This window comes from Corythoichthys intestinalis, chromosome 10 (genome assembly GCF_030265065.1).
Source record: "Corythoichthys intestinalis isolate RoL2023-P3 chromosome 10, ASM3026506v1, whole genome shotgun sequence".
NCBI lineage: Eukaryota > Metazoa > Chordata > Actinopteri > Syngnathiformes > Syngnathidae > Corythoichthys > Corythoichthys intestinalis.
The window spans coordinates 29,731,457-29,750,355 of NC_080404.1; the positions used below are offsets into that span (position 1 = coordinate 29,731,457).

An 18,899-nucleotide genomic window follows, 5' to 3' on the forward strand; every position below is an offset into this window, starting at 1 on the left:
TGTTAGATGACAAATAATCAATCCAAACAAAGAAAAATTGGGGGAAAAAAAAAACGTTTAAAAGGGTAAATATATGAAAAAGAAAATCTCGACCACTCCTTGATGTCTGCGATTTCTGCATCGTGACCCTTATTATATGAGTATGTTTCACCCATGAAATCCCCCAAAAATCCAGCTGTGGCCATTCACAGCTGTGTCTTGACACTCAGTGATACATGCTACAGTGCCTTGCAAAAGTATTCGGCCCCCTTGAACCTTGCAACCTTTCGCCACATTTCAGGCTTCAAACATAAAGATATAAAATTTTAATTTTTTGTCAAGAATCAACAACAAGTGGGACACAATCGCGAAGTGGAACAAAATTTATTGGATAATTTAAACTTTTTTAACAAATAAAAAACTGAAAAGTGGGGCGTGCAATATTATTCGGCCCCCTTGCTTTAATACTTTGTAGCGCCACCTTTTGCTCCAATTACAGCTGCAAGTCGCTTGGGGTATGTTTCTATCAGTTTTGCACATCGAGAGACTGACATTCTTGCCCATTCTTCCTTGCAAAACAGCTCGAGCTCAGTGAGGTTGGATGGAGAGTGTTTGTGAACAGCAGTCTTCAGCTCTTTCCACAGATTCTCGATTGGATTCAGGTCTGGACTTTGACTTGGCCATTCTAACACCTGGATACGTTTATTTTTTAACCATTTCATTGTAGATTTGGCTTTATGTTTTGGATCATTGTCCTGTTGGAAGATAAATCTCTGTCCCAGTCTCAGGTCTTGTGCAGATACCAACAGGTTTTCTTCCAGAATGTTCCTGTATTTGGCTGCATCCATCTTCCCGTCAATTTTAACCATCTTCCCTGTCCCTGCTGAAGAAAAGCAGGCCCAAACCATGATGCTGCCACCAACATGTTTGACAGTGGGGATGGTGTGTTCAGGGTGATGAGCTGTGTTGCTTTTACGCCAAACATATCGTTTTGCATTGTGGCCAGAAAGTTCAATTTTGGTTTCATCTGACCAGAGCACCTTCTTCCACATGTTTGGTGTGTCACCCAGGTGGCTTGTGGCAAACTTTAAATGAGACTTTTTATGGATATCTTAGAGAAATGGCTTTCTTCTTGCCACTCTTCCATAAAGGCCAGATTTGTGCAGTGTACGACTGATTGTTGTCCTATGGACAGACTCTCCCACCTCAGCTGTAGATCTCTGCAGTTCATCCAGAGTGATCATGGGCCTCTTGGCTGCATCTCTGATCAGTTTTCTCCTTGTTTGAGAAGAAAGTTTGGAAGGACGGCCTGGTCTTGGTAGATTTGCAGTGGTCTGATGCTCCTTTCATTTGAATATGATGGCTTGCACAGTGCTCCTTGAGATGTTTAAAGCTTGGGAAATCTTTTTGTATCCAAATCCGGCTTTAAACTTCTCCACAACAGTATCTCGGACCTGCCTGGTGTGTTCCTTGGTTTTTATAATGCTCTCTGCACTTTAAACAGAACCCTGAGACTATCACAGAGCAGGTGCATTTATACGGAGACTTGATTACACACAGGTGGATTCTATTTATCATCATCGGTCATTTAGGACAACATTGGATCATTCAGAGATCCTCACTGAACTTCTGGAGTGAGTTTGCTGCACTGAAAGTAAAGGGGCCGAATAATATTGCACGCCCCACTTTTCAGTTTTTTATTTGTCAAAAAAGTTTAAATTATCCAATAAATGTTGTTCCACTTCACGATTGTGTCCCACTTGTTGTTGATTCTTGACAAAAAAATTAAATTTCATATCTTTATGTTTGAAGCCTGAAATGTGGCGAAAGGTTGCAAGATTCAAGGGGGCCGAATACTTTTGCAAGGCACTGTACATGGAGTTTTTGGAACGAAACAAGGAAAAGTACGGGATAATATTTCGTTAAAGTCATGGTGTCTGTAATTCTGCTCTCGTGTGCTCTCACTCCCAGATAGGGTTTTGCTGTTTAAAAAACATCTTTTTTTTTTAAATGGTCTCATGTTCAAAAATTTTCTTCCACCTGAGTGTTTTCCGCCATATCAATTTGTTAAGCATAATTGAATGTAATTTGATCAAAATGCAAAATGATTATAATTTCAATATGCCATTTTCCCCCCCATCAAACAAATCTAATGTTTCATCAACAAAATTGTCATTCACATCGAAACTGATTTGAATTTTTTATTGCTTTAGGCCAGGGGTTGGCAACCCAAAATTTTGAAAGAAACATAGTGGACCCAAAAAACATACAAAAAAAATGTCGCAAACAAATTAAAAGCCTTAAATAAGCCTACTAATAAAGGCAACACATGCTGTATATATCCTTATTAGCTATATTAGCCTACTATCAAAATGACTAAGTTGGCTAAAAATACATAATGAACCTTCATGATTAATGTTTATTTTCCTTGCAGTGCATCCAACGCACCATGTGACTACTCTGCTGTATGATGCCACCTCAAGTTTAACTTCATTACAATATTAATGACTTGTTTTATTGCTTTTATGAAATTATAGAATTGCAACAAAGAAATCTGATTTTTGATGTCGTTTTTATTTTGAGGTTTCGAAAAACAACAAAATGGAATGTGCATAACACGGCCTTTATTGGGGCATGTCTTTTTTTTTCTTTTAATATCTCAGTTTTGTTTTTTAAGTCTGCAAATAGGTGTTCTGATATGTTGATGAATGTGTCCTTCATGTACTCACCATCTGTGAACGGTTATGCACGGTTTACTATCTCCCGGTGTAGGTACACTATGCACTTGCCCTCACTATCCCCTTGGGGGGCTTGCGCTTGACAGTAACGTTTTGTCATTCTCAATATATGATTGGTCGAAGAGTCGAAATGCTCTCGATTAAAATGCATGTTTAACAATGGTCCGGTTGTTCTTGAAATGTTAAAGTTATATAAAAGAGCAAACGTGTGCGCACACATCCGTCGCTCTCGAATCTGATTCCTGATGCTGCATTCTCTGTCTTTAAGTAGCGGAAAATTTCATCATATAAATCGTCCATGGTTACGAAAAAAATAACCGAACAGTTTGTCCAAGCGTTGTAACCAACGTTTCATTTTTAAAGATGCATTTTATGGGATAGCATTTCGACTCTTTGGCCAATCATATAGCGAGAATAACGGAACGTCACTTGCTTCGCTGTCAAGCGCAGTTAAGCGTGTGTCGCAGGCTATCATGCAAATCTTTATTGACAGAAATGTTGAAATTTAATATATATTCTACACATTTTTACAGCATTGAAAAACGTTAAGAATGTTTGTCTTTTTTTTCCTCCTACGAAACCATATCAAAACAAAAAAAAATTTTCCCTCAACCATTTTTTCCATTTTCAAACATTTTTTAAAAATGCTCCAGGGAGCCGCTAGGGCAGGTCTAAAGAGCTGCATGCGCCTCTCAAAACATGGGTTGCCGACCCCCGCTTTAGGCAACTGATTGTGTTAAATGTCTTCATAATTTTGTATTAAATAGATCGAAGGTCCTAGAACGGACTCGTCACACAATACCGCGTCATTGTCAAAAGAATCGATGATGTGTTATATAATCATGAAATATTTGCCACCTTCAAAAAGTTCCTGCCCCCCTCATGCTACCCAATCAATATTTTACTTGATACGCTCCTGGGTGGCATGAAAAGCCTTATTTTGAATTATTATCTTGGGAACTTTAAAATCAATGGCAGGAGACATGAAATATGACTAGGTTTTCTCTATTGATTTTGCATATTTAGTTGTTGTTTTTTTAATGCTTTGAATGACTTAAAACACACTAAGCCACTTTGGTAAAGAAACAAAAAAATTTATCGTAGAAGCTCAGTGTGATGGAGCTGACGGGAGGAAGACGAGAGGGGAAACAAGATGATGCAGGACAGATCGATCCGCTCTTACAGGTCATCACACTCTTCACTTGCAGCGCCTTGACAAAAAGGAGGTATTTTTATGATACAAGATTATGTAATGTCTTACAGTTTCTGCTAAGCATATCCTAATTGATGCGATCTCATTTGCCTTCCCTTATAAGTGATCTTGAAATCGACTGGCTCTATGTTACCTATGTGGAAATAATGGCCAAGGTAAGAGACAAAAGATGGTGAGCTCAAGAAAAAAATAAGATTTTTAACTTACACAACTGTTTGGGGTAATGTGTGTCTTCTATTAGTCATACTTAAGCATTTTTATGTGGTATCGTCTAAATATGCATTTATTTTTGGCTTTTCATTGCCATCTGTTTGTCCTTGCAGAGCTGTCAGAGGGAAGATGATGAAGAGGTGAAACAGGAGGTGCAAAGTTTTGAAGTGCGTACATTTATGATAGACACACGTCTAACTAGCAAAAATCCTAAAATTTCAATAGTATGAAATTAAAAAGCTAATGGAATAAATCCTGTTTTTATATCAGGAGAAGGAGATGGATAAGCAGAAGCTGTTGTACCAGCAGGCCAGATTGCATCTCCGTGGAGCTTCTGAGATGGTCCTCCAAAGCATTAGTGCCAGCAATGGTAAAAAACTGAGGAGAGTGTTGTGAATGTGAAGAATTTTAGAAACTTGTTCTTTCCGGACACAACTCATATTAACATTGCAACGTTGCATTTAGCTCCATTGTAGCCATGATGTGGTTTTGAGTAAGTGCTACATATTGTGATACATTGTGTGATAATTTCACATCTAATCAGGGACCATGGGCTGCATGATTGCGCCAACACTCAAGCTGGGCATTGCTGTTCTTAATGGAGGAAACGCCACTGTTCAGCAGGTGCATTGTTCCACTGACATCTCCTCAAAATGATAACTCTAAACGTAATTTTTTTGGTTTGATTTCATAACACAAAAGATTACGCTCGTGACCGTCTGATTTACAAATATTCTTCCATTTTGCAACACAATGCTGTTATTTTGCCTTGTTTTGAATAGAAAATGTTGGATTATTTGAGAGAAAAACGAGATGTCGGCTTCTTTCAGAGCATGGCAGGACTCATGCAGTCATGTAGGTGGGTGAAAATCTAGACAGCCCGAGAAAGTCATGTAACAATAACATCATTTTGCATGTAAATGGCCAATGTTTCAATGCTAGACTTATGATATTTTGTGTCTGTTTTGCTAGTGTACTCGATTTAAACTCATTTGAGAGGCAGAACAAAGCTGAAGGATTAGGCATGGCCACGGATGAGCGCGCAGGTGAGGTATTCATATGGAAAGCGGTCGCCCTTTCAACACACTGTTGCCTTATCTGTATTATGAGCCTATGGTCCATCATGAGCACTTCGCCCTTGGATTCTTTTGACCTCTTATCCGTTTTTCCCCAGTAGAGAAGGTGATGCCTGATGAAGAGCTAACCTGCGACTTGTTCCGTTTTTTACAGCTGCTTTGTGAAGGACACAACTCAGGTTATTGCTCCTTTTCACCTCGTTGACACATTTTTAATGAACTCTTTGCAGGTTTATAATTACCATGCAAGCGTTGAGATTACAGAACATTTCTACAATACAATGGAAAAATGACCTTTTCTCAATTCTCACATTTAATTTCATGTGTTAGAGTTCCAGAATTACTTGAGAACACAGACAGGCAACAACACTACCGTTAACATTATCATTTCTACTGTGGATTATGTACTAAGAATACAGGTGAGCATGAATAAATCATACCACAGAGCTGTGAGTGTTGAATTTTCACACTTTTGTTTGGGTATGCTTAATTTTTCTGCAAACTACTTCACCAGGAGTCCATTAGTGACTTTTACTGGTACTACTCAGGGAAGAATGCTATTGATACCCAAGGGCAACGCAATTTTTCTAAAGCCATCAAGGTGGCTAAGCAGGTCTTCAATACACTCACCGAATACATACAGGTCAGTGGGTTCCCATTTCTTCAATGATTCACAGCATCTATGTACTCATTTATAATGCAGCTTCTCCCGCTGGTTGTGTTTACCCGCAGGGCCCGTGTAACGGAAACCAGAAGAGTCTTGCTCACAGTCGTCTTTGGGATGCCGTGGTTGGATTTCTTCATGTCTTTGCTCATATGCAAATGAAACTCTCCCAGGTATGTCCATTGATCAATTGTTGCCCTCTAAATTTATTCTGCAATATGTGCAGCCCCGTCAATTTGTGAAATATACTAAATGGTCTACCCTTAATGTGTGCTGTTTTTTGCAGGATTCAGGACAAATAGAACTTCTGAAAGAGCTCATGGACTTACAAAAGGACATGGTTGTGTTCTTGCTTTCCATGCTAGAAGGTTTGGTTTATGCTAATGATTCTCCAACTTTTTACAGCAACAAAAGCTAAAGAATGAGGGACCTCTTCAAATGCCAACATCAATCAAATAATGTAGAAAAATTGATTAAAACCTGAGATGGACAGATGTTTTATTCAGATATAGAGTGTATTTAAAGCAACACTACGTACATTTTTAAAGATGTTTTATTCAGATATAGAGTGTATTTAAAGCAACACTACGTAACTTTTTAACCTTTATAAAATATTTTCATAACATTTGTGATGATATGTCGTCTGACAACTAGTTGAATGACACCTCTTTTATATCTTGAGGGGGTCTGTATTGCTTTCACCAGCACTAATTGACTTTGAGGAGGGTGGCCACACCCCCCCCCCCCCCCAAAAAATGCTGACTGCTTAATGGCATACGTCAATTCTCCCTTTCGCCATTCATTATAAAGACCGAAGTCGATGCAAACACCGCAAAGTTGGCAGAGCAGCAAAAGAGACAAAAAGTTTAGTCTGAGGAGGAAAAAAAATGGGAGGCTATCAGGATATACAGAATAAACATTGGACCGGCTTTCACTCGCTGGCGTGACTTCCCCCCGCTACCCCCGGGGGTTAGCCACGCTAAACCACACGGTTGCTAACCGTCATATGCTATTGTTTAGCCACAACTGCATTCATTACCTTATTACTATTCGTCCTTCGCATAGCCGCAGGAAACAGAAATGTTCATCTGCATTTGACCAGGAGATTGATTTTTGATTCACTGATGATTTTACGACACTGTTCGGGTGTGCGCTGGTCCTCATGGGAAATGCAGCGCTGGTCCTCATGGGAAACGGTATTTCTTAAGGGAATCACTACCACTTTATTCCACCGGTGTCGCCAAAACTGAAAAGCTACCAAGTGTTGCTTAATATTTAATATATTATTTAATATTATATTTAATTTGTGTATATGTATATGTGTATTTAATATAATATAAGCCACAGTAGTGCTTTAAACTATTTCATCATTAGAGGGATCCATGGATGGAAAGACTTGTAGTTCTTAAAAGATAAACGTTTTTATGAAATATTATAAATATTATATTATTAAGTTTTATTATGAAAATAATTTGATATTGAAACCCCTCTTGATGTTTTCGTTTTTATACAATTTGTAAAATTAGATTAACTAGTAGATTGCCATTCTTGTTGACGTCGCAGGGCGGTGACGTCACATTGTCATGCTGCTGGGCTTGCAGAGTATGATTCTAGCAACATAAACATATCATCTGTTCAACCTTCTAAATTTGAAGCCGAGAGGAACATTAATTCAATTCAATTCAATTCAATTTGTTCACACACACATTCATAGTTACAAAATGTACATCATATCTCAGTGCTGAGCCAAGATTATGTGTGAGTCAGGTCTCCTTAAGAAGCTACTAAATGAGCATGACAGCACTGTTGATATTTTACAAAACAGCAAAAACAAAATGAACAGGAAAGACGGGATGAGACGAGACAAGAGTAGGAAAAAAAAAACGCTGTTCTGCCAAAATCTGCTACACCAGTGACAGAGGCGAATTTGACACCCAAAGTACCACCGTGCACTTTGTGCTACCACAAGAAAACACAATGCTTAAGAGTATGAGAAACACATCCAAAAAGTATTTTCATGCAATGAAAATGTAATAAAAGACTCAATAAAAACACAAATAGTAAGTACTCACTGCATTTAACCGATGAGCGCACATGTTGTATGTCTCGCCGCGTAGAAGGAATTGCAATGGCCCGGTAATATTCGTCAAGTGACAGTGACAATCTATGTCATCACCCCGATTGTCCAGTGCGGTCCTAAAACATGGCACCCTCTGTAGGTCAAAACATATACTAAATGTTATAGATTTTTAAATCAATGGCAATATTTTATGTGTTTCTAATAACATACAGTGCCTTGCAAAAGTATTCGGCCCCCTTGAATCTTGCAACCTTTCGCCACATTTCAGGCTTCAAACATAAAGATATGAAATTTAATTTTTTTGTCAAGAATCAACAACAAGTGGGACACAATCGTGAAGTGGAACAACATTTATTGGATAATTTAAACTTTTTTAACAAATAAAAAACTGAAAAGTGGGGCGTGCAATATTATTCGGCCCCTTTACTTTCAGTGCAGCAAACTCACTCCAGAAGTTCAGTGAGGATCTCTGAATGATCCAATGTTGTCCTAAATGACCGATGATGATAAATAGAATCCACCTGTGTGTAATCAAGTCTCCGTATAAATGCACCTGCTCTGTGATAGTCTCAGGGTTCTGTTTAAAGTGCAGAGAGCATCATGAAAACCCAGGAACACACCAGGCAGGTCCGAGATACTGTTGTGGAGAAGTTTAAAGCCGGATTTGGATACAAAAAGATTTCCCAAGCTTTAAACATCTCAAGGAGCACTGTGCAAGCCATCATATTCAAATGGAAGGAGCATCAGACCACTGCAAATCTACCAAGACCCGGCCGTCCTTCCAAACTTTCTTCTCAAACAAGGAGAAAACTGATCAGAGATGCAGCCAAGAGGCCCATGATCACTCTGGATGAACTGCAGAGATCTACAGCTGAGGTGGGAGAGTTTGTCCATAGGACAACAATCAGTCGTACACTGCACAAATCTGGCCTTTATGGAAGAGTGGCAAGAAGAAAGCCATTTCTCTAAGATATCCATAAAAAGTCTCGTTTAAAGTTTGCCACAAGCCACCTGGGAGACACACCAAACATGTGGAAGAAGGTGCTCTGGTCAGATGAAACCAAAATTGAACTTTTTGGCCACAATGCAAAACGATATGTTTGGCGTAAAAGCAACACAGCTCATCACCCTGAACACACCATCCCCACTGTCAAACATGGTGGTGGCAGCATCATGGTTTGGGCCTGCTTTTCTTCAGCAGGGACAGGGAAGATGGTTAAAATTGACGGGAAGATGGATGCAGCCAAATACAGGAACATTCTGGAAGAAAACCTGTCAGTATCTGCACAAGACCTGAGACTGGGACGGAGATTTATCTTCCAACAGGACAATGATCCAAAACATAAAGCCAAATCTACAATGGAATGGTTCAAAAATAAACGTATCCAGGTGTTAGAATGGCCAAGTCAAAGTCCAGACCTGAATCCAATCGAGAATCTGTGGAAAGAGCTGAAGACTGCTGTTCACAAACACTCTCCATCCAACCTCACTGAGCTCAAGCTGTTTTGCAAGGAAGAATGGGCAAGAATGTCAGTCTTTCGATGTGCAAAACTGATAGAAACATACCCCAAGCGACTTGCAGCTGTAATTGGAGCAAAAGGTGGCGCTACAAAGTATTAACGCAAGGGGGCCGAATAATATTGCACGCCCCACTTTTCAGTTTTTTATTTGTTAAAAAAGTTTAAATTATCCAATAAATTTTGTTCCACTTCACGATTGTGTCCCACTTGTTGTTGATTCTTGACAAAAAATTAAAATTTTATATCTTTATGTTTGAAGCCTGAAATGTGGCGAAAGGTTGCAAGGTTCAAGGGGGCCGAATACTTTTGCAAGGCACTGTATTTTAGTAAAAGAGAACAATTGTGGCTTGTTAGAGCTTGCAAGTCTTCAAGTCCGATGTTCCCTTTAACACTATGGTCAGATACTGTCAGGGGCGGACTGGGACTAAAAAGCAGCCCTGGACTTTGACCCAGCCCAGCCCAAAAGAATCACTGTACGAAGGGAAACACAGACCCTCTAGGGGGGTCCGGGGGCATGCCCCCCGGGAGAAATGTTTTCTATGTTTTATTGTAAAATGCATCAATTTCGCGCACTTTGAGAGAAAAATGAAGAAAATGTGTCCTGACTGTGACTGTCTGACTTGGGGCGCTCAAAATACTGCAAAGCTGAACTGGAGTTGGATTCATCTTCTGCCCTAGCTCTATGATCAACCTGAATAAACAAATTAAAGAATGTATTTTTTTTAAAGCAAGTTTTATGTATCCAATTGATTATAATAACACCTATCCCCTGTGTCTATAAAATGACTTCATTGTTTATGTCATAATTAATCTTGCCGCACAAATAATAAATTTCAATGAAAATACAATAAACATTTCAAGACAAATCCTGTATACATAACCTTCATTGGAAAGTATTAACCAGAAAACAAAACGATATATAAATGATTAAAAATATATATCATATCAATTTAACTACCTAAACTCTAAAGTTAAACCATTCGTTTTATGAATATTTGTTATATTTCTTCTGAATTAATATTGCTGCTGCGTGTGCATACGTTGTTTTACAGCTAAAATACTAGCCCTTTAGTTGCCATTTATTCCATTTAAATTATAGCTACCTGGTGGATAACAATTGCCAATATCCCTAACAAGTAACCCTCTTCATTCCATCTCAGCCCGGCGGCAACTAGAAAGTCCGCCAAAGCTCTTATCGCTCTATCCTGCCACTTCGTGGGCCACAGCAAGTCTTTCAGAGTCACAGCGCCTTGCGGCAATGGGCCACTAGTGTTGTATCGGTCGCGAACGATTCGTTCTTTTTGAACGAATTGTTTTGGTGAACGAGACCGAACTAATCATCATCTGCACTGATTCGTTCTATGAAGGTGGTGCTTGTTCGCTGCGTGGGAGGGCGTTGAGCAAGCGGCAGCGTCTTCTGACATCGCACACGACCAATCAGACGCCAGCCTCATCGCGGGCAGGGGAGGGAGCGGAAACAGAATCAGGGCGTTTGTCACTCACGTCCACGTGTGGCCAATAAGCAGCCAGCGTGCAGGCAGGGGGGCAAGACTGAGTTTTGTCACTTCCCGTTCAGTGACTCGGTCCTCCGGTTCCTGACCTAGCTTGCTGCTAACTTGATTTTCCAGTAATGACTATGCGGTGAACGAATCAGAAAATGAAAGGAAATGACTTTGTCACATATTTGTTAACGTGGAGCCTATCAAATGCTGCTCAAACAGACAAAAACACCACACAAATCTAGCGAGCATTGTTTAGAGTAGTACTTTTCTCAACAAACTCGTGACTGCCTATGACGACATACTATCAAATTTACAGTAATTTAAAACACGGGTAGCTACGAGGCAAGCAAAAGCTGAGCTGCGGTCGCGTGACGGCAGTGAAGCGGGCAGAGAACTATCACTATATGGAGGCTTCATGGCAGCGATATTTACCTCATATGTGCACAGAAAAAAATATTTAGTATGATCACCATAATACTGATTTGCAATGAAACTGTATATACATGTCAATTTTTTCCCGAGTGTTTTTTTTTTTTTTTTTTCGTGTCAGCGTGTCGGGTGTTGGTTGTTTTGACAAATTATGTCAATCCGTCCATCATGTGCTACTCAAGCGCCCAAAACAACGCACGCAGACACGGGAGATGTCGCAATATGTCTACATTTTTCTTAACAGACTAATGAGAGTAGAAAGACGCCATCGTAAAGAGCTAACAATTATTTCTCGTCAGCATTTGACGATCTGAGATGCGGGGATGACAGGGGAGCTGACCGGATTATTTTATTTATTAATACCAGTGCAAAAAAACAATATGATCACCATAATACTGATTTGCAATGAAACTGTATATACATGTAAATTTTTTCCGAGTGTTTTTTTTTTTTTTTTTTCGTGTCAGGTGTTGGTTGGTTTGACAAATTATGTCAATCCGTCCATCATGTGCTACTCAAGCGCCCAAAAACAAAGCACGCGGACACGGGAGATGTCGCAATATGTCTACAGTTTTCTTAACAGACTAATGAGAGTAGAAAGGCGACATCGTAAAGAGCAAACAATTATTTCTCGTCAGCATTTGACGATCTGAGATGCGGGGACGACAGGGGAGCTGACCGGATTATTTTATTTATTAATACCAGTGCAAAAATTCAACACGATCATCTTAATACTAAAAAACAAAAATACAACAGAGCGAGATGTAAATATGATGTGTTGGTCGTTCCATATTCAGAAATTAAACTTTCGATGTATTTTTATTTTCGTGACAGCAAACATGCTGTATATGTGATTGCATGTGTGATCAAGAACCTGCTAAAGAAAGTCCGTGCGCCCCCGCCCCCTACTCCCCTCACAAAAGGAAAATGTTTAACCGTGTCCTAAATCGAAATGCAAGCACGAGCCATGACTTTGAGCCCATAGAACTAGGACAGACGACGCGGAAGTTCTCCCTCGCTTTTGCAGCAGCAGGAGGGAGACGAGGCTGTCTGTGAAAGCAGAATGATACCGCCTGTCACTCATTTCTGAAACTACGACGAGTGGTCAATGTGGAAGAGAGGGAGGGACCAAGCAATGTCACTTCCCGTTCAGTTATACTGCGAAGCGGTCTTTGGTGATTCGTTCGCCAACGTCACTTCCCGTTCAGTAACCGAACGATTCGTTTGGGCGGGGAGGGAGATGAGGGGGGCGAACGATTCGTTGAACGATTTGTTTGAACGAATCTTTTTACTGAACGAACCGGAATGGATTCGTTTACTCAAGTGAACGACAAATCTCGTCACTATGGGCCACTTCTTCGTTCTCCTCCTATCAGATTGGCTGTTAACAGCCAAGCGCATTGCTGCCACCTATCGGATTAGGTGCGAACTGTAGATAATCATAGAGGATAGAGGGATAAAGACAGTGTATGGCGGCCGCCGGCCGTCCAGAGCACCGGCCGTTCTGTGATCCTCCAGAAGCTAAAGATTACCAGTCCGCCCCTGGATACTGTACAGGGGAAATGAATTAAAACTAAATGTTGTCTAAACATTGTAACTAAATATATCATAGAACGGAACTTCACTTGGACAGGTCCTGCTCTTGCACTTGTGATACATTTTTTCTAAAAAATCTAATTATTCCTCAGCAAGGCTACACTATCCAGCCTAATATCGAAATTGTAAATGGAAAATGGCTTTTTGTATTCCTGCAGGTAATGTTGTCAATGGAACCATCGGAAAGCAGATGGTAGATATGTTGGTGGAATCTTCAAGCAACGTGGAGATGATCCTAAAGTTTTTCGACATGTTCCTCAAACTGAAAGACCTCACAGCTTCGGACTTATTTCATGAGTATGACCCTGATCGGAAGGGGTGCATCTCTAGGAAGGAGTTCCAGAAAGCCATGGAGCTCTCCAAGCAGTTTTCAAAAGATGAAACTCATTTCCTCCTCTCCTGCATTGAGACAGACGACAGTGAAATCCTGGATTACGAGGCTTTTGTGGATCGCTTCCATGAGCCGGCCAAAGACATCGGCTTCAGCATCGCCGTGCTGCTCACCAATTTGTCTGAACACATGCCCAACGACTTAAGGCTGAGGTCTTTCTTGGAGCTCGCCGAGTGTGTGCTGACTTACTTTCAACCCTATTTAGGCCGCATTGAGATTCTCGGCAGAGGCAAACGCATAGAGCGTGTCTACTTTGAAATCAGCCAATCCAGCCGCACACAGTGGGAGAAGCCTCAGGTGAAGGAATCCAAGAGACAGTTCATTTTCGACGTGGTCAACGAAGGCGGAGAAAAGGAAAAAACGGAGATGTTTGTGAACTTCTGCGAAGACACAATCTTTGAGATGCAGCTGGCAGCCCAAATCTCTGGCTCTGACAGTGGAGAGCGATATGGGGAAGAAGAGACGAGTGAAGGCGGAGGCCAGGAGGGAATGTTTTTAATCTATCAGTGGTGTTTTTTACTGATGTCTCTCATTTCTCTTAAAAACTTTCGTGCTCTCACGAAAATGACCTTGAAGGAAATCCTCTTGTCAGCCATCACACTCCTCAGATTCCTTTTAATGACTGTGCTCTGGTGTGTTTGCGGTCTAATGAATGGCACAATCCATGTGCTGTATGTAGCGTTTATTAATGGTGGACTCATAGAGGAAGCCAAAAGGATGACCGTATCTGACCTACTCAGTGGTATTCTCGAACCGACGCTTGATGAGGTCACAGAGGTAACGAGTGGCGTAGAACGGCTAAGGAGGCGCTCTGACGCTTTCCTTTCTTGGAGGGAAAGCAAGCAGGCGACAGCCATAACCTCCACAAGGGAGACGTATGTACTTTCTGACATTTTTGGGCTCAAAGTGAAAAAAGACAGAGAACAATACAGACTATCAACACAAGACATCACATGCAGTCACACGGACCTGTTCCACCCCATTGATTGTACTTTCTTTGACGGACATCAGGGACAGGTATTCGTTTCTAAGAATTATTGGCATTACATTCATGTAATCTGCTTTCATTCATTGTTTATTTATAGAACCTGTTTTCCCCCCACTGTTTTCAACAGGCTCACATAGCTAGAGAGGAAAAAGATGAACAAGAGATGATGCCTGAATCAGAAAAGTATTGTGATTTCTTTGTGGAAAAAAATAATTCACTCATGCCGACTGCCTGATCTGTAAAATGACCTCCATTGTACTTGCTTGATTTGTTGTAGATGGGCAACATGTGAGGAGATGATGACAAAGGAGGCTGAACGGAGAGAGGCCAAGAGACTCACTAATAAATCAGAGGAAACAGGAAGCCATCTTTCCGCTTTGGGAGAGATGATAAGCGCTCATCACAAGACCCTTCTTGTTAGATCAAAATAATAATACTACCGTATTGGCCTGAATATAAGACGGCCCTGATTATAAGACGACCCCCTCTTTTTCAAGACTCAAGTTTGAAAAAAGACTTTTTGAACACCAATTTAATTTTTATACAGAAAATAATTACAGTACATCCGAAACAAATGATTATAACAATAACAATGTCAACTAAAGTGCAATCACATTTGTAAATGAATGGCTTCTGGTTTTAAATAAACCAATCTATTGTGATAAAACAACAAAATTGCAATAACTGCATTAACCATCAAAGTGAAGTTTAACTGTAACTGTAGTCTTGAGACAAATCTGAATAAGGAAAAGCATTGCAATACAATAATGCAAACTGGTTAAACTAAAAAGAGTAGCTGGGATCCGTCATGACAGAACATCGCTTCAATGATATCTGGCGCCATCTAGCGTCGTGAATGGGGAGAGAAGCTGAGATCTGTCATGACGGAACATCGCTTCAATGATATTTGGCGCCATCTAGCGTCGTGAATGGGTATAATGTCTAGACCGCGAATATTAAGATGACCCCCTCTTTTTCAGTTTTATTTCGATGCAAAAAACACAGTCTTCTATTCGGGCCAATACGGTAATAACCTAAACATTATATGGTGGAGCATATTTCTTTTTTTTTTTTTCTTTTTTCAGAACTATTTCGCAAGGACATTTTACAACATGCGCTTGCTGTCCCTCTTTGTCACCTTTGCGATCAACTTCATACTACTTTTTTATAAGGTAGGTATGAACACAGTTTACCCCCCCCCCCAAAAAAAAAAAAAACAAAACAAAAAAACAACTCATTCCACAGCAGAGAATAATTGATCAGGATGAAATGTTACTTAGTTACAACCTCCTTCAAACAACTTTTATTAATTAGCCCAATTTGTCCTGGAATTGATTAAATTTCCACCATCCCGAAGCAGGGGTTGTCGATATATCCCCACGGGTAGCAGAGGAAACTTTAACAAATATAACCAAGTGTTTATTGACTGACAATGCTTCTTTCTTACCAGGTGGTATCATTGCCAACATCACCCCAAAAGCAAGTTGACACATCAATTGACTCAGTGACTGATGGAGATGAAGGTGAAGTTTATTACGTTTTAGAAGAAAGCAGCGGTTACATGGAGCCATCACTTCACCTCCTGGCTGTGGCACACACGCTTATCTCCTTCTGTTGCATTTTAGGGTACTACTGCCTTAAGGTACGCTGGTTCAAATCACTTCATCATATTAGCCTATGGCAGTCTTTTTTGCTTTTAAATTTCACAAACACACCACAGGCTGTTAATTCAAAGCATGCACACGGCAGGTCCCGCTAGTGATCTTTAAACGGGAGAAGGAAGTGGCCCGAAGACTCGAGTTTGATGGCTTGTATGTGACACAACAGCCCCCAGAAGAGGACGTCAAAGGCCAATGGGATCGTCTTGTTATCAACACTATGTATGTTCCCATTTAGATAGCTCACATGTAATTTGTTTCAAAGCACTTACTATTTTATGCTCACAAGTCCTTAATGTAGCTCCACCTTCACAGTCTAATGCCCCCAAAAAATCATGAAATCTGATACTTAAATGTTAAATCATTTTGTCCCTTACAATTCAACGAGATAAACATGTTTTAACTCCCTTGAAAGGCAGGATTTGTTAATGTCAGTTAGAGGTGTGCAAAATTTCCGATTCTTAGATTATTCACGATTCGGCCGTGGAAGATTCGAGAACGATTCACAAACATCCAAATTCCGATTATTGAAATATGCCAAGTAAAGCGGAAGTACAACACACTCAGTGCACCGCGCGGTCAATGAGGAACGGAGCGAGAGTAGCTAAACATCATGCTTCTCATTACCCGGGCCCTCGGGTAATGCCAATGCTCAACTCACGGCTCTAGCTCAACTCATGCCACGAGATAAAAAAACACAACAACATACCTGACTGCTGCCGAAAAGCTGCTACAAAGTAGCATAATGTTATGGTAGATATCATTTATATAGGACTAGATGCATTATGGATTCGATAGCGTTAGCAGCACACCTACAAAAAGCTAGATGTGGGCGTTAGTAAATGGCCGGCATCTTAAAGCAGTACACGTCCCTGCAAGGCTGTTGTAGCGAACCTTCCAAGCAAACCTAATTAACTTTTTATCTAAAATACTCCTAAATCGGTAAAATATTGACTTGAATCTATCTTTAAAATAGTTTTAAAACTTTCACATGTCGAAAGTAGACAAAAGGGAAATTATGAAATAACGGGAGCAATTTTAACAACTTTAACGGTTGATTCACAACATTAAATTAATTGAATGTAGTTTGAAGCTGCTGATACAGAATGGGGACTGGAGTTTTTTATTTACTGTTATTTTTGTATATTTGTTTACTGCTATATGTTAACTTGATACTGAAATAGTAGTTTGGTTTATCCTGAAAGTATTTTTGAACAATTTTGGAACTAATGTACAAAACATTAAAAAAAAATAAATTTAAAAAAAAAGGAGGGGGGTGCATCAATAATCGTTTTATAATCGAATCGGAGCCTCTGAATCGTAATCGTAATCGAATCGTTAGGTGCCCAAAGATTCCCAGCTCTAATGTCAGTAACTACTAAATCTTCATTTACTGAAGATTCAGTAAGCTTGTGTAATGAATATGCAGAGGTTATTAACAATGTAATATTGCAACATTTGTGTTTTTTTTTTTTTTTTTTCCAGGTCATTTCCAAGTAATTACTGGGATAAATTTGTTAAGAGAAAGGTATTGCCCACAACGAACACACATGCACGCATGCACAACCGCACACATTTTTTCCCCAGTGGCCAAAAGTAAAGTGACTATATGCAAGGAAAATTGTAAGATCAAGTAATTAAACAGATGCTTATTCAAAAAAGGAAGGTTAAACTGATCCCAGAATTCTTGACTACACATTGCTTTCAGAACAGTCAACTGCAAAAGTAAACTGTCAGGAAATAAAACACAACCAGTATTCTATTCTAAAGACAGTCACAAGGAAACGGAAATCTCACATCCCAGTCATAAGCCACTAGAGTTTCAGTTTACGTGCACAGGGACCATCTCCGTCTCTCTTCTGTCGTGCACGCCCTGTTATTTGGCAAAATCACATGATAATACATGGTAACACATGAATATGCAGAAAGTGAGTACATGGTGTGCAGTGATTGGTTAGTTCGGAATAGCAACAGTTTAGCAAGTGCCTTATTTGGTGTTGTTTCTCAAAACTGGATGCTTGCTGTGAAACGATACCTATGAAAACGAGAATGAAATTGAAGTATCAAGTGTGATTTTCCACAGCTTATGACCTTGAGAACACGGCCGTGGATGGCACTAAAAGGGAGGAAAAATTTGATAACACAGTTAACTGAACTGCTTTGTATTATGTTCAAGGAAATACAACACATGAGCCTGGATGAATAGCCTAACAAATGAATATACTGTAGTATCACACTAGTAATGTGTTTTATAAGCATGAATAAAATATATTCTTTCACATAAACCATACCAATAAGCATTTCCTAGGGGTGTCCCCCCCCCCTAAAAAGAAAGCTGTGAGTCCCAAACCATAACTATAAATGGTAGGTACTGTATATGTACTTTGTAAAATAAATTTAAAAAATACTGTATGTAAAATTAAAAAAAGGAAAGACGGGATTAGGTTTCGAATATGCTGGGCTCTTGTGGCCCACATTCATTTAACAAAAAAGCAAAAAATACAAAATCAACAAAGCAAAACGAACCAAAACTTCCATCCTAGGAGATCATGGCCATGTCGTGGAATGCTTCTTCGGTCCTTGCTTAGGGTAGCTCCTGTGACTCTTCTCCTTTTTATGGGAAAGCGGCTCGATTGCAATTGCCTCATCAGGTGTTACCTGATGAAACAATTGCCCGCAGGTGTGGTGGTCGCCACCCAGGGGTGTCCCCCTCAATGGTGCTTACCCCTGTTGCGAGCCCTGTGGCACTGGGACGCCACAACATATATATCTGGTGTACTATTAAAATCCTACTGTTCTTGAAAATAGCAGTTTTTTACTACTTCTACTATGTTAATTACAGTATTTTTTTTAAG

At 39.9% G+C, this 18,899-nt stretch overlaps 1 protein-coding gene across 1 annotated transcript in view; it reads left to right on the forward strand.

Annotated features, from left to right (window-relative positions):
- Positions 1 to 18,899, forward strand: part of ryr2b (ryanodine receptor 2b (cardiac)) — a 146,861-nt gene that overhangs the window by 106,187 nt on the left and 21,775 nt on the right. Inside the window, exons 78-96 of the mRNA XM_057847869.1 lie at positions 3,822 to 3,943; positions 4,034 to 4,085; positions 4,254 to 4,307; positions 4,411 to 4,510; positions 4,685 to 4,764; positions 4,923 to 4,999; positions 5,113 to 5,186; positions 5,315 to 5,395; positions 5,547 to 5,635; positions 5,731 to 5,859; positions 5,949 to 6,053; positions 6,167 to 6,248; positions 13,166 to 14,415; positions 14,514 to 14,569; positions 14,664 to 14,802; positions 15,472 to 15,558; positions 15,837 to 16,028; positions 16,136 to 16,266; positions 17,530 to 17,572. Of these exons, the coding sequence (XP_057703852.1) occupies positions 3,822 to 3,943; positions 4,034 to 4,085; positions 4,254 to 4,307; positions 4,411 to 4,510; positions 4,685 to 4,764; positions 4,923 to 4,999; positions 5,113 to 5,186; positions 5,315 to 5,395; positions 5,547 to 5,635; positions 5,731 to 5,859; positions 5,949 to 6,053; positions 6,167 to 6,248; positions 13,166 to 14,415; positions 14,514 to 14,569; positions 14,664 to 14,802; positions 15,472 to 15,558; positions 15,837 to 16,028; positions 16,136 to 16,266; positions 17,530 to 17,572 (2,943 nt within the window). The remainder of the gene's footprint in view (positions 1 to 3,821; positions 3,944 to 4,033; positions 4,086 to 4,253; positions 4,308 to 4,410; positions 4,511 to 4,684; positions 4,765 to 4,922; positions 5,000 to 5,112; positions 5,187 to 5,314; positions 5,396 to 5,546; positions 5,636 to 5,730; positions 5,860 to 5,948; positions 6,054 to 6,166; positions 6,249 to 13,165; positions 14,416 to 14,513; positions 14,570 to 14,663; positions 14,803 to 15,471; positions 15,559 to 15,836; positions 16,029 to 16,135; positions 16,267 to 17,529; positions 17,573 to 18,899) is intronic.